Here is a 14,116-nt window from a genome sequence, read left to right as displayed (position 1 = left end):
CTAAAGAGTCATCTAAATGCATTGTGCAATAGAATGGACATATATGTGCATACCTCCTCTGGGCAATGAATCATTGAAGAAACCTTCAATGGCTTCACATGTACTCCCATCTCCTCCACAAACACGGCATCTATCTTCCTTAGCATCAGACCCCAAAATATTATCACAACCTACATGCTGAGAACAGATAAGAACAAATATTTTAACAGGATGATGGTCTTGCACCACTATAGTCATAGTTTTTTTGAAGTCTTTCTCTCAAGTTTGAGATATTCAGGTTTTTTTATCTACTCTGGTTTTGGTAGCTGTTACCATAAGTGGGTTTTCACTTACCAGAGAAAGAAAATAAAAAAGGAAAACAATCCACATTTTCGGTTGTTACCAAATCTTGATTAATAAGTACTTTGTATTTCTACTGTGACGTTCAGGAAGGGATCTCACAGCATTTTATAAACAATGTAATTACTGCAGTTATCAATAAATGATTATTGATGTTTTTGTTTAATGTTACAACAGCTAACTGTGTTCCATCTATATTGCTTTGTTAAGGTAAATATTTGCTGTGTGTTCCTTAGACATTTATGCAGCATAAATGGTATTATTGTTCCCAAAGGCATTTACAGCTTCATAGACCATATTTCCACATCCTCCAGGCAAAACTTGCAATTATTTTCCTAAGTTTGAATGTAAACTGTAAATGACTTCACTGTAAGAATGAACGCAGAATGAAACTTAGTGAAAGGCTGAATTACATGCTGTATTAGATTGGATTCAAAAGCCCTTGGAAAAAAGAGGTGTCTATAACTGATCATAAAAAGTACATTACATTTCTGATTATCTGCTTGAGTAATCTATGGACAGTGAACAATGATTAACTCCCTGTAACTTATTGATTCAACCCTACTACAAAGCTAATGAAAATAGACAGCTAGATCCTTAAAAAAAAAAAAACCAAAAAAAAAACCCCAACCAACAAACAAACAAACAAGAGAGAACGAACAAGTAGGATGTAAATAGAACGAACATTGCAGCTTGCCAATTTTTTCCGGGATTTATACAAAAAAGAAGGCAGCTACATATCTTTGTTTACTGTCTAGCAATATTATCTACCATTTCGTAACAGGTAATACATAGGTCATAAAAGAAGTCAAAATACTTCAAATAATTGACAAAATAGTATTATTTTAACCATTTATATTTCAACTTTCTGATTCACCAAGAAGACAGAGGCCCAACTTTATTACATAGCTCATTCTCAACTCAAGATTTAGTCTGATTATTAGTTTTAAAAGATTTTTCAAAACTACTAAAATCTTCTTATGTATAAAGTACACCAGATTTCCACAGGCTATTTCTTCTGCTTTTTTTTTTTTTCTGTCAGTTTACTAATACATGACAAATGCTTTTGATCTCATGATATTATTTAATAAACATCCATCTTCAGCCCTCAATTTAGCAAAGAACTTAAGCATCGGGTTAAGCTTTAGTTATGTTAGTGGTTTCAGTGAAATCAAATAATTCTTAGAGTCTCCAGCACTGTTCAGATGTCTAGACTTAAGTACATAATTAAATGCTTTTCTAAACTGAAGAAGCAGTGGGATATATATAACCAAAAATACGGCACAGACCTCCAATTCTATTCAAACTCACGTAATGCAGTTCCATAGGAATCTTACAAGATAATCAGACTTTTAGTAAATGGCAAATACTTGCATCATTAATCATCGAATGGTTTGGGTTGACAAGGACCTTAAATATCACCTAGTTCCAACCCCCCCTGCCATGGGCAGGGACACCTTCCACTAGACCAGGTTGCTCAAAACCCCATCCAACCTGGCCTTGAACACTTCCAGGGATGGGGCATCCACAGCCTCTCTGGGCAACCTGTTCCAGTGGCTCATCAGCCTCACAGTGAAGAACTTCTTCCTGACATCTAATCTAAATCTACCCTCTTCCAGTTTGAAGCCATTACCCCTTGTCCTATCACTACATGCCCTTGCAAAAAGTCTCTCTCTGGCTTTCTTGTAGGCCCCCTTTAGGTAGTGGAATCACTATACACTTTTTCCTAGAACGACAGAGCAATAGTGACAACTTTTTGTTTCAATTACATTAACAGCAGAATTGTTTGCAACAGGATGAACTAGTTAGAGAGAAACAGATTAATATGTTCACATTTACTGTTTTTCAGCCAGAGCGGTGTTCTAATTGGAATAATGGAACAGGCCTTGGAACAATGCAAGGAATCTGTTCATCTCCTGTTGCCCTTTCCTTCAATTCTTCAACAAAAACCATAAAGCAAGAAAAAAGAAGACAAAATTAAGGATTCTATGAATGTCTGTGAGAAGCTAATGAAATTCAGATGATTTGTCTAATTTATGCAATTTTTTGTCTCAATCTTACCCTTTCATTAACAACTTGACCTGTCTACACTCCCGTTTCATGTAAGTAACAAACAAGTACCGTAATTAAATGTAGGAGATAGAAGACACAACAAAATAATCCATAAGTACTTCATAAAACATTTGTAACCTTGCATTCTCCATTGATACAGATATCCAGTGAATCAGCATTGCACTGAGTCCCATCTATTACTGCAGGAGCACGTTCAGTGTAAAAATTATAACCTTCAGCCAAGCAGTTCAATGCACATGGTTTAACCCCACCTGGACAACAAAAATGAATGAAAATAAAAAAAAACCAACAGAAATCTTGAAAAGTTAACAATTAGTTAAAAAATATATATGCATAAACTGATGTGAAATTTATAATCTTATCTCATACCTGACACATACAATGTATACACTTTATTTAACTTCCCTTTATTGATTTCTCTACTTGACTCTTCTTTCTTGCAAAAAAGATTTTGCATAGTAAGATATGGCAAGGTTGGCTCCATAACGATGCCATTATGTTAATACAACCCTAATGATTATTAAACAATTTAAAACAATAAGGACACCGCTTCACCATTTGATAAACAAGACTAATGAATGTAGTGCTAGAAGTATATCAGGGTAAATTTCAAAACGAAGATCAGATTATTTCAATTAGGAATTTAGTCCTATTGAATTACACTACAGCTTAGACCATGTAATCACAATGATCCTTTTTAGGCTTTTAATCTAAAAAACTAAGAGTAAAACCATTCAAGCAATAAAATACAAAAACACAAGGGGTAACATGGACTTATTCACTCAGGGTTTAGAACAGGACAAAACAACCTAACAAAAGGGCAAACTACGAACTTTGAACAACTACAGAAACATAACTAAACTTGATTAAACTGTCTCAAAGAGAAAAAGAAATTACAAATCTCTTCCCTGCTGCAAAATACCCTTTTATTGCACAGTGCAATTGCTTATAATTCAATTACTGAAGTAGTCTTTAAAGACTCTTACAAATGTTTTTACTTCTTTCTCCTTTTCCTAATATCTGACCTTAAGAAAGCAAAACTTACTGTGAGATTTTTTACACTGAACTCATCACTTTAGCATGAAAGGCACTTACAGATCACCTATGGAATCTCCAATTCTGTTGCAACTGCAGGTGAAGAAGGGGTCCCTATGATGATGCTCACTCCCCTTCATAGTAAAACAAAACTCTACCAGAATAGAGATGGCTTTTCTGCAACATTTTCACCAATTGACAAAAGTGCAAGCTTAGCAAACTTAGCTCATTATATTTCAATAAAAACATTTTATTTACAAACTTATGTAATTTTGAAGACTTCACATATGATAACATTTTTGCAAAGCTAACCATTACCTCCAGTGTAGGGTTTCCAGTTATAATACTTTCCCCGGAAAGGCATATTGTCAAAATCCGCACATTGCTTTTCTCGAAAATCACGGGCCCCTGAAGGACATGGCTAAAATAATAAAGCCAAAAAAAAAAGGTTAATTTCTTCCAAATATCAACATAAAAGGAAATGCTTATATTGCAAACATAATCATGCAAGAGACCAGGAGGTGGTTCCCTGCTTTATCTTGTGGCTCTGATTCTGAAACTTGCTTCATTGCTTTACAGTTGAAGTGTCTATTTTGCAACCTTAGGCTGGCATGAAGTAACTGAAGTAATTTCAACAAAGGTGTTACGTAACAGTTGCCATAAAACTTGACAATCAGAATCACGTCAAACTATGCTTCATAATCAATCCATCAGCTACCTCCTTATAAACACACATTAAAAACAGCTGAAAAAATTAAAACAAAAACATTTTGGTAAGTGCTGTAGGGTCAGTTATACTGTACTAAGCAGCTGTACTGAGACATGTTATTAAGACATCAAGAAAAAAATTAAAACACTTTTCTAGAGCTGTGTCACATCTGCTTACTTGTAGCCTTGACAAAAGCATTGTGTTGAAGCTGCAAATGAGAATAGTTACCATGTTTAGATTGATATTTACCAGTCTCCAAGCATGCAGAAATAAAAACTACTTTGATTTAAATCTGCATTACCAATTACAAAACTGTAAAGTATGTTTTTTACTTGGAGTAAGGGTAGATGTAAGTGAAACCCATCTCAGAAAGAATTATAGGAGAAACATAATTCTTTGCCATTTCTTACTTTTTTCATCAGCAGGTTCAAAATAATAATGACAACTAATCTTGAATACACCCAGAATTTAGATAGCACATTAAACATTGTTATCAATGTTTAAGTACCTACTGAAATGGCAAGCTTCATCACACAAAGTATTTGAAATACAGATTAAAATCATTTTTAGACTGAAAAAGAATTTGCTTGACAGAAATCAGAGTTATTAATAACTATTACTATTTTATAAGCAACAGAAGAGTCAATTTTATGGCAGTTTTACTTGTCTTCCTACGTATCTAAGCCAGTTAGCACAGTTCAGGAATCTGAAATGCATTCAAGTGAAAAGGTCTCTACAAACAAGGATGATAAAAATTTACTGCACAATGCAAATATTACATAATAATTATGATTCTCAGTATACATTAATCAAGCTCTTATAACAGCCAGCTCATTGCAACATGATTCATTTTTCTCCAATTTTGAACCTGTTGTGATATAAATTAAAATAGTGGACATTAGACAGTATTTAAATTTTAAATTTTCCCTATAAATGACTCTATTAGCTCCTAAATAAAAATATATTTTTTAATATAATGCATTTACTGGTGAAAAAAAAATAGTGTAACTACTTTCATTCAATAATCCTTCAGATTATAACAGTGAGAATAAAAAATAACTATGTAAATAAAATAACAGTAATTTTAAAAAGTTTTTTTAATAGTACCACAAATTAAGTTTGCCCCTTTGCATCATATTCTCCAAGCAGTAGAAGGACCAGTCTTCACACCAGCACTAGCCCGGTTTAACATCTTTGTAGGAGGCATGGACAGTGGGATTGAGTGCACCCTCAGCAAGTTTGCTCATGACACCAAGATGTGTGGTGCGGTCGACACGCTGGAGGGAAGGGATGCCATCCAGAGGGACCTTGACAGGCTTGAGAGGTGGGCCCGTGTGAACGTCATGAAGTTCAACAAGGCCAAGTGCAAGGTCCTGCACATGGGTTGGGGCAATCCCAAGTACAAATACAGGCTGGGCAGAGAATGGATTGAGAGCAGCCCTGCAGAAAAGGACTTGGGGGTGTTGGTTGACGAGAAGCTCAACATCACCCAGCGATGTGCACTTGCAGCCCAGAAAGCCAATTGCATTCTGGGCTGCATCAAAAGAAGCGTGACCAGCAAGTCGAGGGAGGTGATTCTCCTCCTCTACTCCACCCTTGTGAGACCCCACGTGGAGTACTGCATTCGGCTCTGGGGCCCCCAAAGTAAGAAGGACATGGACCTGTTGAAGTGAGCCCAGAGGAGAGCCACGAAGATGATCGGGGGCTGGAGCATCTCTCCTACAAAGACAAGCTGAGACAGTTGGAGTTGTTCAGCCTAGAGAAGAGAAGGCTGTGGGGGAAACTTTACAGCAGGCTTCCAGTACCTTGAAGGGGCCTACAAGAAAGCTGGAGAGGGACTTTTTACAAGGGCAGGTAGTGATAGGACAAGGGGTAATAGCTTTAAACTGAAACAGGGTAGATTTAGATTAGATATAAGAAAAGCTGGAAAGGAGCTTCGCAGAAAAGGCCCTGGGGGCCTGGAGGACACCAAGTTGAACATCAGCCAGCAATGTGCTCTTGTGGCAAAGAAGGCTAATGGTATCCTGGGCTGCAATAGGAGTCCAGGGAGGTGATCCTTTGCCTCTACTCAGCACTGGTGAGGTCACACCTACAGTACTGTGTTGAGTTCTGGGCTCCTCAGTACAAGAGAGATACTGCCATACTGGAGAGACTCCAATGAAGGGCCATGAAGGGTCTGGAGCATCTCTCATATGAGGAAAGGCTGAGAGAGCTGGGATTGTTCAGCCTGGAGAAGAGAAGGCTCAGGGAGGGATCTCATAAATATGTACAAATACTTGAAGGGAAGGTGTAAAGAGGATGAAGCCAGGCTCCTTCCAGTGGTGCCCAGTCATGGGACCACAGGCAATGGGAACACATGGAAACACAGGTTCCTGCTGAACATCACAAAACATTTTTTTTTTACTGTGAGGGTGACCAACCACTTGTACAGGCTGCCCAAAGAGGTGGTGGAATCTCCCCCCTTGGAGATATTCAAAAGCCATCTGGTCATGGTCCTGGGCAATCTGTCTGAGGTTTGAGCAAGAGGGGCTGTACAAGGTGACATCCAGAGGTCCCCTTGAAAGCAAAGCGAAGTCTTTCTTTTACCCTATTAAATACTGATTCAGTTTTTGCCACAATTTAAACTGCTAAAATCACTGGTTTTATCCTCTTTTATTCTGGAACACATATCTGGCAGTCTGACAGAAAACCAGCTACACACAGGTATGCATAGCCTGCCATCTCCCTGGCTGGGAAAACCTGGGAGCAGCTAAAGGAACTGTGGGAGCAAAGCCCCTCATACAATGTTCCTGCTTTCCTGATTTTTCATCTGGTTTCGGTAGTCCTGCAGACTAAATTCTGGTTTCCTATACTGCAAGTACTGTTAAATTAATTTCACTAATGAATATACCAATGATATCAAAGCGTATATATAACCTGGTGTCTTTGGCTCTAAAAATGCAAAGCCATCAATCCATAGACAGATTTGGTGACCTTCGCAGTAAAATGAGCTTCCATTTTAGTGGCTAAATCCTCTCCGTGGATACTGACAAGTGCTAGCCCTCATCTCAGGATCTTGCTCTTTGTCCAAATCATTTGTTTGAATTCAGCTTTCACGTGGATTCAGTAAAGTTTTCAGGCAGTCCTTCTGCAGAATGCTGTTACCAAATCATAGCCTGAGACCTGCAATATTCTGTGATCTGAAGCACAAAATGCAACTTGTAAATTTTTTGTCGTTGCTGCATAACTTTCCTATCCTTTTTAGTATCTCACCAATATCTGAGAGGAAGTAGAACTAAAGGCTATGACCTCAAGAAATGCATTCAAAATTGGGCTCGACAAACCTAATCGCCTTCTACAACAAAGTAACCTGCTCAGTTGATGTGGGTCGAGCAGTGGACATCATTGTCTACCTGGATTTCTCCAAGGCTTTCGATACCATTTCCCACAGCGTCCTCCTAGAGAAACTGATGCTTTATGGTCTAGACAACTGGTCTATGCAGTGGGTGGGGAACTGGCTGACAGGCCGCACTCTGAAGGTGCTGGTAAAAATAGCTCCTTTTCAAACCGGCAGCCTGTCACAAGTGGTGTCTCCCAGGAACCGATACTGAGCCCAACACTGTTTAATATCTTCGTAAGTGATCGGATGAGGGGTTCAAGTGTACCCTGACAAAGTTTGCTGATGATACCAAACTGAGTGGGGAAGTGGACACTTTGGAAGGGAGAGCCACCCTGCAGGAAGACCTGGATAGGCTGAAAGGGTGGGCTAACAACGACCCTACGAAGCCCAACTAAGAAAAATGTAAGGTCTTGCACCTGGGAAAACAATCCAGGAGTGCAGCACAGGCTGGAATCTACCTGGCTGGGGAGCAGCTCTGTCGAAAGGAACCTGGTGGTCCTGGTGGACAACAAGATCAGTATGAGTGAGCAGTGTGCTGCTGTGGAAAAAGCAACAGGATGCTGGGTTGCATCAACAAGGGCATCACAGCAGAGCTGAAGAAGTCATTATCCCACACTGCTCAGCGCGTGGCAGGCCACATCTGGAATACTGTGTTCAGTTTTGGTCCCCGCTATACAAACAAGATGTGGACAGGCTGGAGAGGGTCCAGAGAAGGGCCACAAAGATGATCAAAGGACTGGGAAGCCTCCCCAAATGAGGAAAGGCTGAGAGAACTAGGTTTGTTCAGCCTTGAAAAAAGAAGGCTTAGGGGAGACCTTATCAGCATGTTCCAGTATTTAAAGGGTGGCTACAAAGAAGATGGAGACTCCCTTTTTACAAGGAGTCACACAGAAAATACAAGGAGTAATGGGTACAAGTTACTCCCGGGGAGATTCCGACTGGACACAAGTGGAAAATTTTTTCACAATGAAAACAATCAGCCATTGGAATAATCTCCCCAGGGAAGTGATGGATTCCCCAACATTGGACATTTTTAAGATTCAGCTGGAAAGGGTGCTGGGCCATCTTGTCCAGACTGTGCTTTTGCCAAGAAAGGTGGTAACAGATGATCCTTGAGATCCCTTCCAACCAGGTATTCTATGATTCTATGAAAACAATAGGTATAGAAATGGAAAAACATCACTGCAAGGTAAGCTACAATATGCATTTACAAAATGTCAGCTCTTCGGCACTGTCTCTTTGTGTATGTAGTCTTTTCCCAAAGTAACTGCTTCTCCTTACTGGGTAAGATATTTCCCTTTTTTCATGCAGCTATAGTACATGGATAACTCTTGTCAAGCAACAGGCTGCTTATGTTTCCAAATGTTCTTTTAGGAGACCGCAAATCATGAGGTAGGAATCTATCAAATGTATAAGAACTTAAAATCTGGTCTGAAGAAGGCCCCGAGAAGAAGATGATGAAATAATTAAAATTTTGACTTTAAAAAAGCATTGACTTTAATAGGAACATAAAAATTCTTAAGACTGAAGCAAAAATAAATTGTCCAAACAGTGTTAATGAATCATTGAGCCAACACTGACAGACATCAAGCATCTTATCTCACAGAACACTGTTTATCTTGGAGCTTAAAGTTAGGCAGACTTCAGTAATTGAACTCATTGTGTTTCCTATTAACAAAGGGCTATACTACACCTCACAGCCTGAAGAGTGACAGTTGAAACTCAGGTACTGTTCCAAGATGTAGCTCCTCACATGAATGTATTTTAGAAAAAATAGGCTTGAAAATATTAGAATTATGAAAACAACAAACAATATCTGTGAATGTATACATAATGGAAGGAACCAACAAAAACCATTTGCCCACATTTCTATTAAGAGAAAAGACTGAAGAACAAGAATCTTTTAAAGGTATGTATACACACATTTTTATATAGGTAAACCATTCACAGAACTTGTAAGCAAAACATGTTTCCATCGTATATAAAAAATTAGGAGGCTTTTACAGTTTTAGTTGTGTATCAAATTAAGCTTCACATCCTATGCATATTTTAAATCAGACAATGAGTTACTGCGAGTAGTTATGTACCTTGCAATTCTATTAGCATTTTGTATTTTTTTTTTAAATTAAAAATACTTTGGTTGGAAAAATACATATATTTTTGTTAGAGATAGTGTGGTTGGTGGTAGAAAATCAGTTTCTGATGAGTGTGTTCTTTCTACCACCCTTTTGTTTCCAGAAGCCATTAGCTAATGTTCTTTTCTGCTGATCTCAATGTTTCCATTAGCAGATGCCTTTTGAATTAAGAAGTCATATATGGCTTTGGAAGTGTTTGATGAGAAATAAGCCTAGTAGGAGTGTGTGCGCTGTTTCCAAAGAATTAAATTGGTCAAAAGAAAGGGCAACAGAACTAACTCATCTCTGAAAGAAAAATGAAGTCAAAATGAGGGTTTTTTTGGTTTATGAATAGTAAGAGCTTTAGGGAGTGCTACATTGAAAATTACAGATGGACAATGAATGTTGACACTGCAAAAAAGATGTACAAACAATACATTTTTTCATAAAAACAATGACAGATTTGCATGCTTTTAATGCTTACATTAATCAAACATACCATTCCATTAAAAATGTCAAGCACTAAGGACTATCATAAATCTTGAAACAAAATCTACTAGTCTCAGCAATTCTTAGTTATGTAGAACCCTATATTATTACTATAAAACAAATAGACAACAATTGTCAAAACCATCAAGGCAGTAACTTTAAACTTCTGCAAGTACCAATACGTTTATACACTGGAAAACCATAGCCCAAAAATACGCTTAAAAAATGCTTCACAGTCAAACTGTAAGAATGGTATTTCCAAATTGCCTGGCCCAAGTCTGCAATTGTTCAAGATTTATTTTTAAGACCCAGACAACAAAATGCGAAGTTTCCTTTTGAATATCTTTTTTAAATTATTGATTGAAATTCGCGTATAGGTAGGGGATGAACATTTTGGAATAGAGGACTATAATTTTAAAAGATGTTGATAAATTGGAGCAGTGGTTTGAAATAAAGCAATGGATGCAAATTACTACACTTGAATAGGAACAATCAACTGTGCAAGCACAAGCTGAGAAATGACTTCCCAAACAGCAGCTCTTAAGAAAGGGATTTGGGCATTATGGATCAACACAGACTAAATAAATATTGTCACTCCTGTAAGAAAAATGAACACAATACTGAAATGAACACAATACTGAAATGAAAATTAATCCTGTGCAGAGGTTTGGGCACCACACTTCAAGATGTGCACTACTGGGATCCCAAAGGCTATTAACACAGAGACTATCTAGTGTAAAGAAGACTAAGAAGAGACATGATAGTAGTCTGCGAACACAGGAAATGCTCCCATAGAGGGAATATTATCAGCTGTCTTCTTACTGGGGAAAGAGTAAGTAAGGGTCTTAAAGGATGGGAAAACATACACTGTACTTTATGAAAACTGTCCTGACTGTAAGGATATTGAAGAATCCTAGTATGTCCCAGACTGGAGGTATTTCAAAACAGGCCAGCTGCCTAACCATCAGTTAAAAACTGTTTAATGACAGTCGATTTTGCCTTTAAGCCAAGGAATAAACTGAACGGCCTCCTTGGATACCCTCTAGATGTTCCTTCTGTGACCCTATAAGCTTCCTCTTAGTAATGGAGAATAAGGGAAGCAACACCAACTAAGAATATAACTGTCTGAAAAGTGTCTGACAATAAGAAATAACTTTCAAATCAAATCAGAATCAGATTCCTGAACTAGAAAATGCAGTCTTTGCTGGCTCCAGTATTTAGCAGGCAGTGTTTCTTAATTTTTTTGTATTTTCAAGTGTAATATGAGAAGATTAAAAAGAAAAAAAAGTATCACATAGGTTGTTTATGCATTTCTCATTCTAGTTTTACAAAGCAAGGAAATAATTAAAACCAATGCCTTTTCAGTATGTTCAAAATGCAGTTAAACTGCATGGCTTGGGATCTATGCAAACTAGATGAATACTATATGAGTGATGATTTTCATGTACCCAGTATTGGTTTTTATCTGCTCCAATTCAAGTCAATGCTACAATTCTTATTAAATAAAATATTTAAAAATCTCACCTTAAAACCTCCGCGTATATTTATTTTTATTTATATAATATGTAATCTCTTGGACTTGTATTTATACTAATAATGCATTAGTATGTCTCATGAACTTGTGCTTGTACTAACACATATACTAACACATAAAACATGTTTTTCCAGGCCTTCGGGCGGAGGCAAATATTGTCTTGGAGAAAGGAAACGGTATCGCTCCTGTAATACTGATGTAAGTAAATTCTATTCCACTGTAGAAGTATAATCAACTTGTCTGTTTTACATTTTAGCAGCAATGGATGCATTTTTTCCCAGTTCAGAAAAGCTGTGAGTTGGCAAACAGTCCTGTAGGGCAATTCTATATTGCAGGCATCCTACATGTTCTGCTGAATGTTAGGATCCCTATCTCAAATGTGATATCTAGCTGGTGCCTTCACATTAAGGCCTGGAGTGAGTTTGACTTGAGCATCCATGTTAAAGGTGAACAAGGGGCATTCCATATCAGAGCAAAGATCTGTCGAGACCAGTGTCTTGTCTCCCAGCAGTGGGCAATAACAGGTGTTTGGGGAAAAATTATAAAGTTTTGGCAGCCAAGGCATGACTTACTGTGGATATACCATCTGAGTTTCGGGAAGCTGGGTGTCTAAAGATGTCCTGAGCTCCACATTGTATCTGTACCACATTAACTGCCACAAATGGAAGCATCCTCCATGAATAGACTTCTAAACCCTCTTATTCTTTTTATACCTGTATAACTTCCAGTGATAATGTGTTACACAATCCTCTTATACATTCTGTTAAAATTTATTTCTTTTCGTGTGTTCTAAACCTGCTGTTTTGCCATCAGGTATCCACTGGTTCTTGTATTACCAGAATGATCATGCAGTTTTATTTTAGAGCTGAGCTCATCATGAACTACCACTGAGGGGATGGGGCAGACTATAAATGTATAAAATCAAATTATGAACCTAAATTACAAATTCAAGTAAGTTAAAAATTGAACCAGTAAAAATTACACACCAATAAAGAATTTCACTAGTAAGTTTCCAAGTCAGTAGCACTACAAACATAAACAGGCTTTCATATTATTTTAGCTTCAGATCCATCTTAATTTTCTTCTTCATCAAGAAAGTTCATAACAGTGGGAGAGTCTGTACCTAAAGGTATTGTTTCACCTGTTTATCTTTTGATACATTTCAGGAAAAAATAGTTAATATGCTGATTCCTTGAAAAAAAATTATTTTTACAATCATTACTAACATACGTAATGGTTCTGCAAACTTCTCTGTGGGGCTAATTCTCATTATTACACAGTATTACAAATTTCCAAATTAAAAATTAACTTTCCTACTGCTAATCACAGCTGCTCTGTTCACACAGCCAAGAAGTGTGTTAGGCATTTTGGCCACAGTGTTGTAAGAGAAGCTAAAGCTGAGCTGCTTGTCCAGTAGGAGCTGTAAAAGTTTTCCAGTCATACAACCTTCCAAATTACAGTGCACCATTCTGAAACTTTGACTGTCTTATTTTTTTCTGTAGATATGTACCTTTGCGTTTGGCTGCCTTTTTGCAATTTTCATTTGCATGGATCCAGCTTATCAGATGATCCACTGTAATGAATCTTCCTTCCTCTTTGTTTTCACTCAGATGGTCTTTTTGTAATTGGAAGACTTCCTGAGTAAGAAATCTTTTCATAGTTCAAATTCACAAATGAAAATGTTGAGTAACACTAAGTGTGTTTCTATTACAGTTGATAGGAAATTCGCTTATGAATTCACCAACTAAGTGATGATCCCTTATTGAAATCTGTCTGTTGAAATCTGTCAGTCAATATTTAATAAATTTAATGTATGCTTTACTGAATTAGTACAGGTTTATTTCTGTTTATTTCAGTCAGGATGTTGTGTATGACTAAGTTAAATGCCTTATATCTAAGCATATTCTATTATCCTTTTAATTTAACCAGGAATTGTAAAAAGCTTTAGTTGATAAAACCTATTGTTACACAAAGTACTGATTTGTATTATTATTTGTCTTTCTTTTAAACCTGTATCAGTCAAGCCTCTGCCAACTTTTCTGTTTATTTGAGATGGCTATCAGGCAAACTGTAATGTAGAATGTTCTGTTTGTCCTTTTCAAATAATGACCTTTTTACATTAGGACAGTTTCAGTTTGTACACACAGTCTAAGATTTGTTAAAAAATTCACACGGGCATAGTGGAGCCCTACTCCCTTAACTCTTTGTGGACTCCAGTGAGGTAATTGTCCAGCTATTCTTACTTAAAATGTTTATCTCCAATAGATATTATTTAGCATCTGCCACAGGAACTAGTATACAAGAAAATTTGCATACTATATAATCCTGCTGCCTCACAAATATATAGAAATTTTTTAATGCTTTTTTATTATTAACAGTTGTACCATAGCTACCTAGTGATACTGTTGAAATGTTGCTAGGATTTATTTTATTCTTATCATAGT

At 37.1% G+C, this 14,116-nt stretch overlaps 1 protein-coding gene across 2 annotated transcripts in view; it reads right to left on the bottom strand.

Moving 5' to 3' along the window:
• The window catches only part of LOC115337100 (A disintegrin and metalloproteinase with thrombospondin motifs 6-like), a 44,166-nt gene extending 40,208 nt beyond the window's left edge, over positions 1-3,958 (bottom strand). For both annotated transcript variants that reach the window (XM_030005136.2, XM_030005137.2), the window contains exons 1-3: positions 3,766-3,958; positions 2,530-2,663; positions 54-177 (exon numbers count right to left, since the gene is read on the bottom strand). In XM_030005136.2, the coding sequence (XP_029860996.1) occupies positions 54-177; positions 2,530-2,663; positions 3,766-3,811 (304 nt within the window). In that variant the 5' untranslated portion in view covers positions 3,812-3,958. The remainder of the gene's footprint in view (positions 1-53; positions 178-2,529; positions 2,664-3,765) is intronic.
• Between the last annotated feature and the right edge of the window lie 10,158 nt (positions 3,959-14,116).

This window comes from Aquila chrysaetos, chromosome Z, assembly GCF_900496995.4.
Source record: "Aquila chrysaetos chrysaetos chromosome Z, bAquChr1.4, whole genome shotgun sequence".
NCBI classification, from domain to species: Eukaryota; Metazoa; Chordata; class Aves; order Accipitriformes; family Accipitridae; genus Aquila; species Aquila chrysaetos.
The sequence above is the reverse complement of the archived record's forward strand: the minus strand, read 5'-3'. Positions and strand labels throughout refer to the sequence as shown.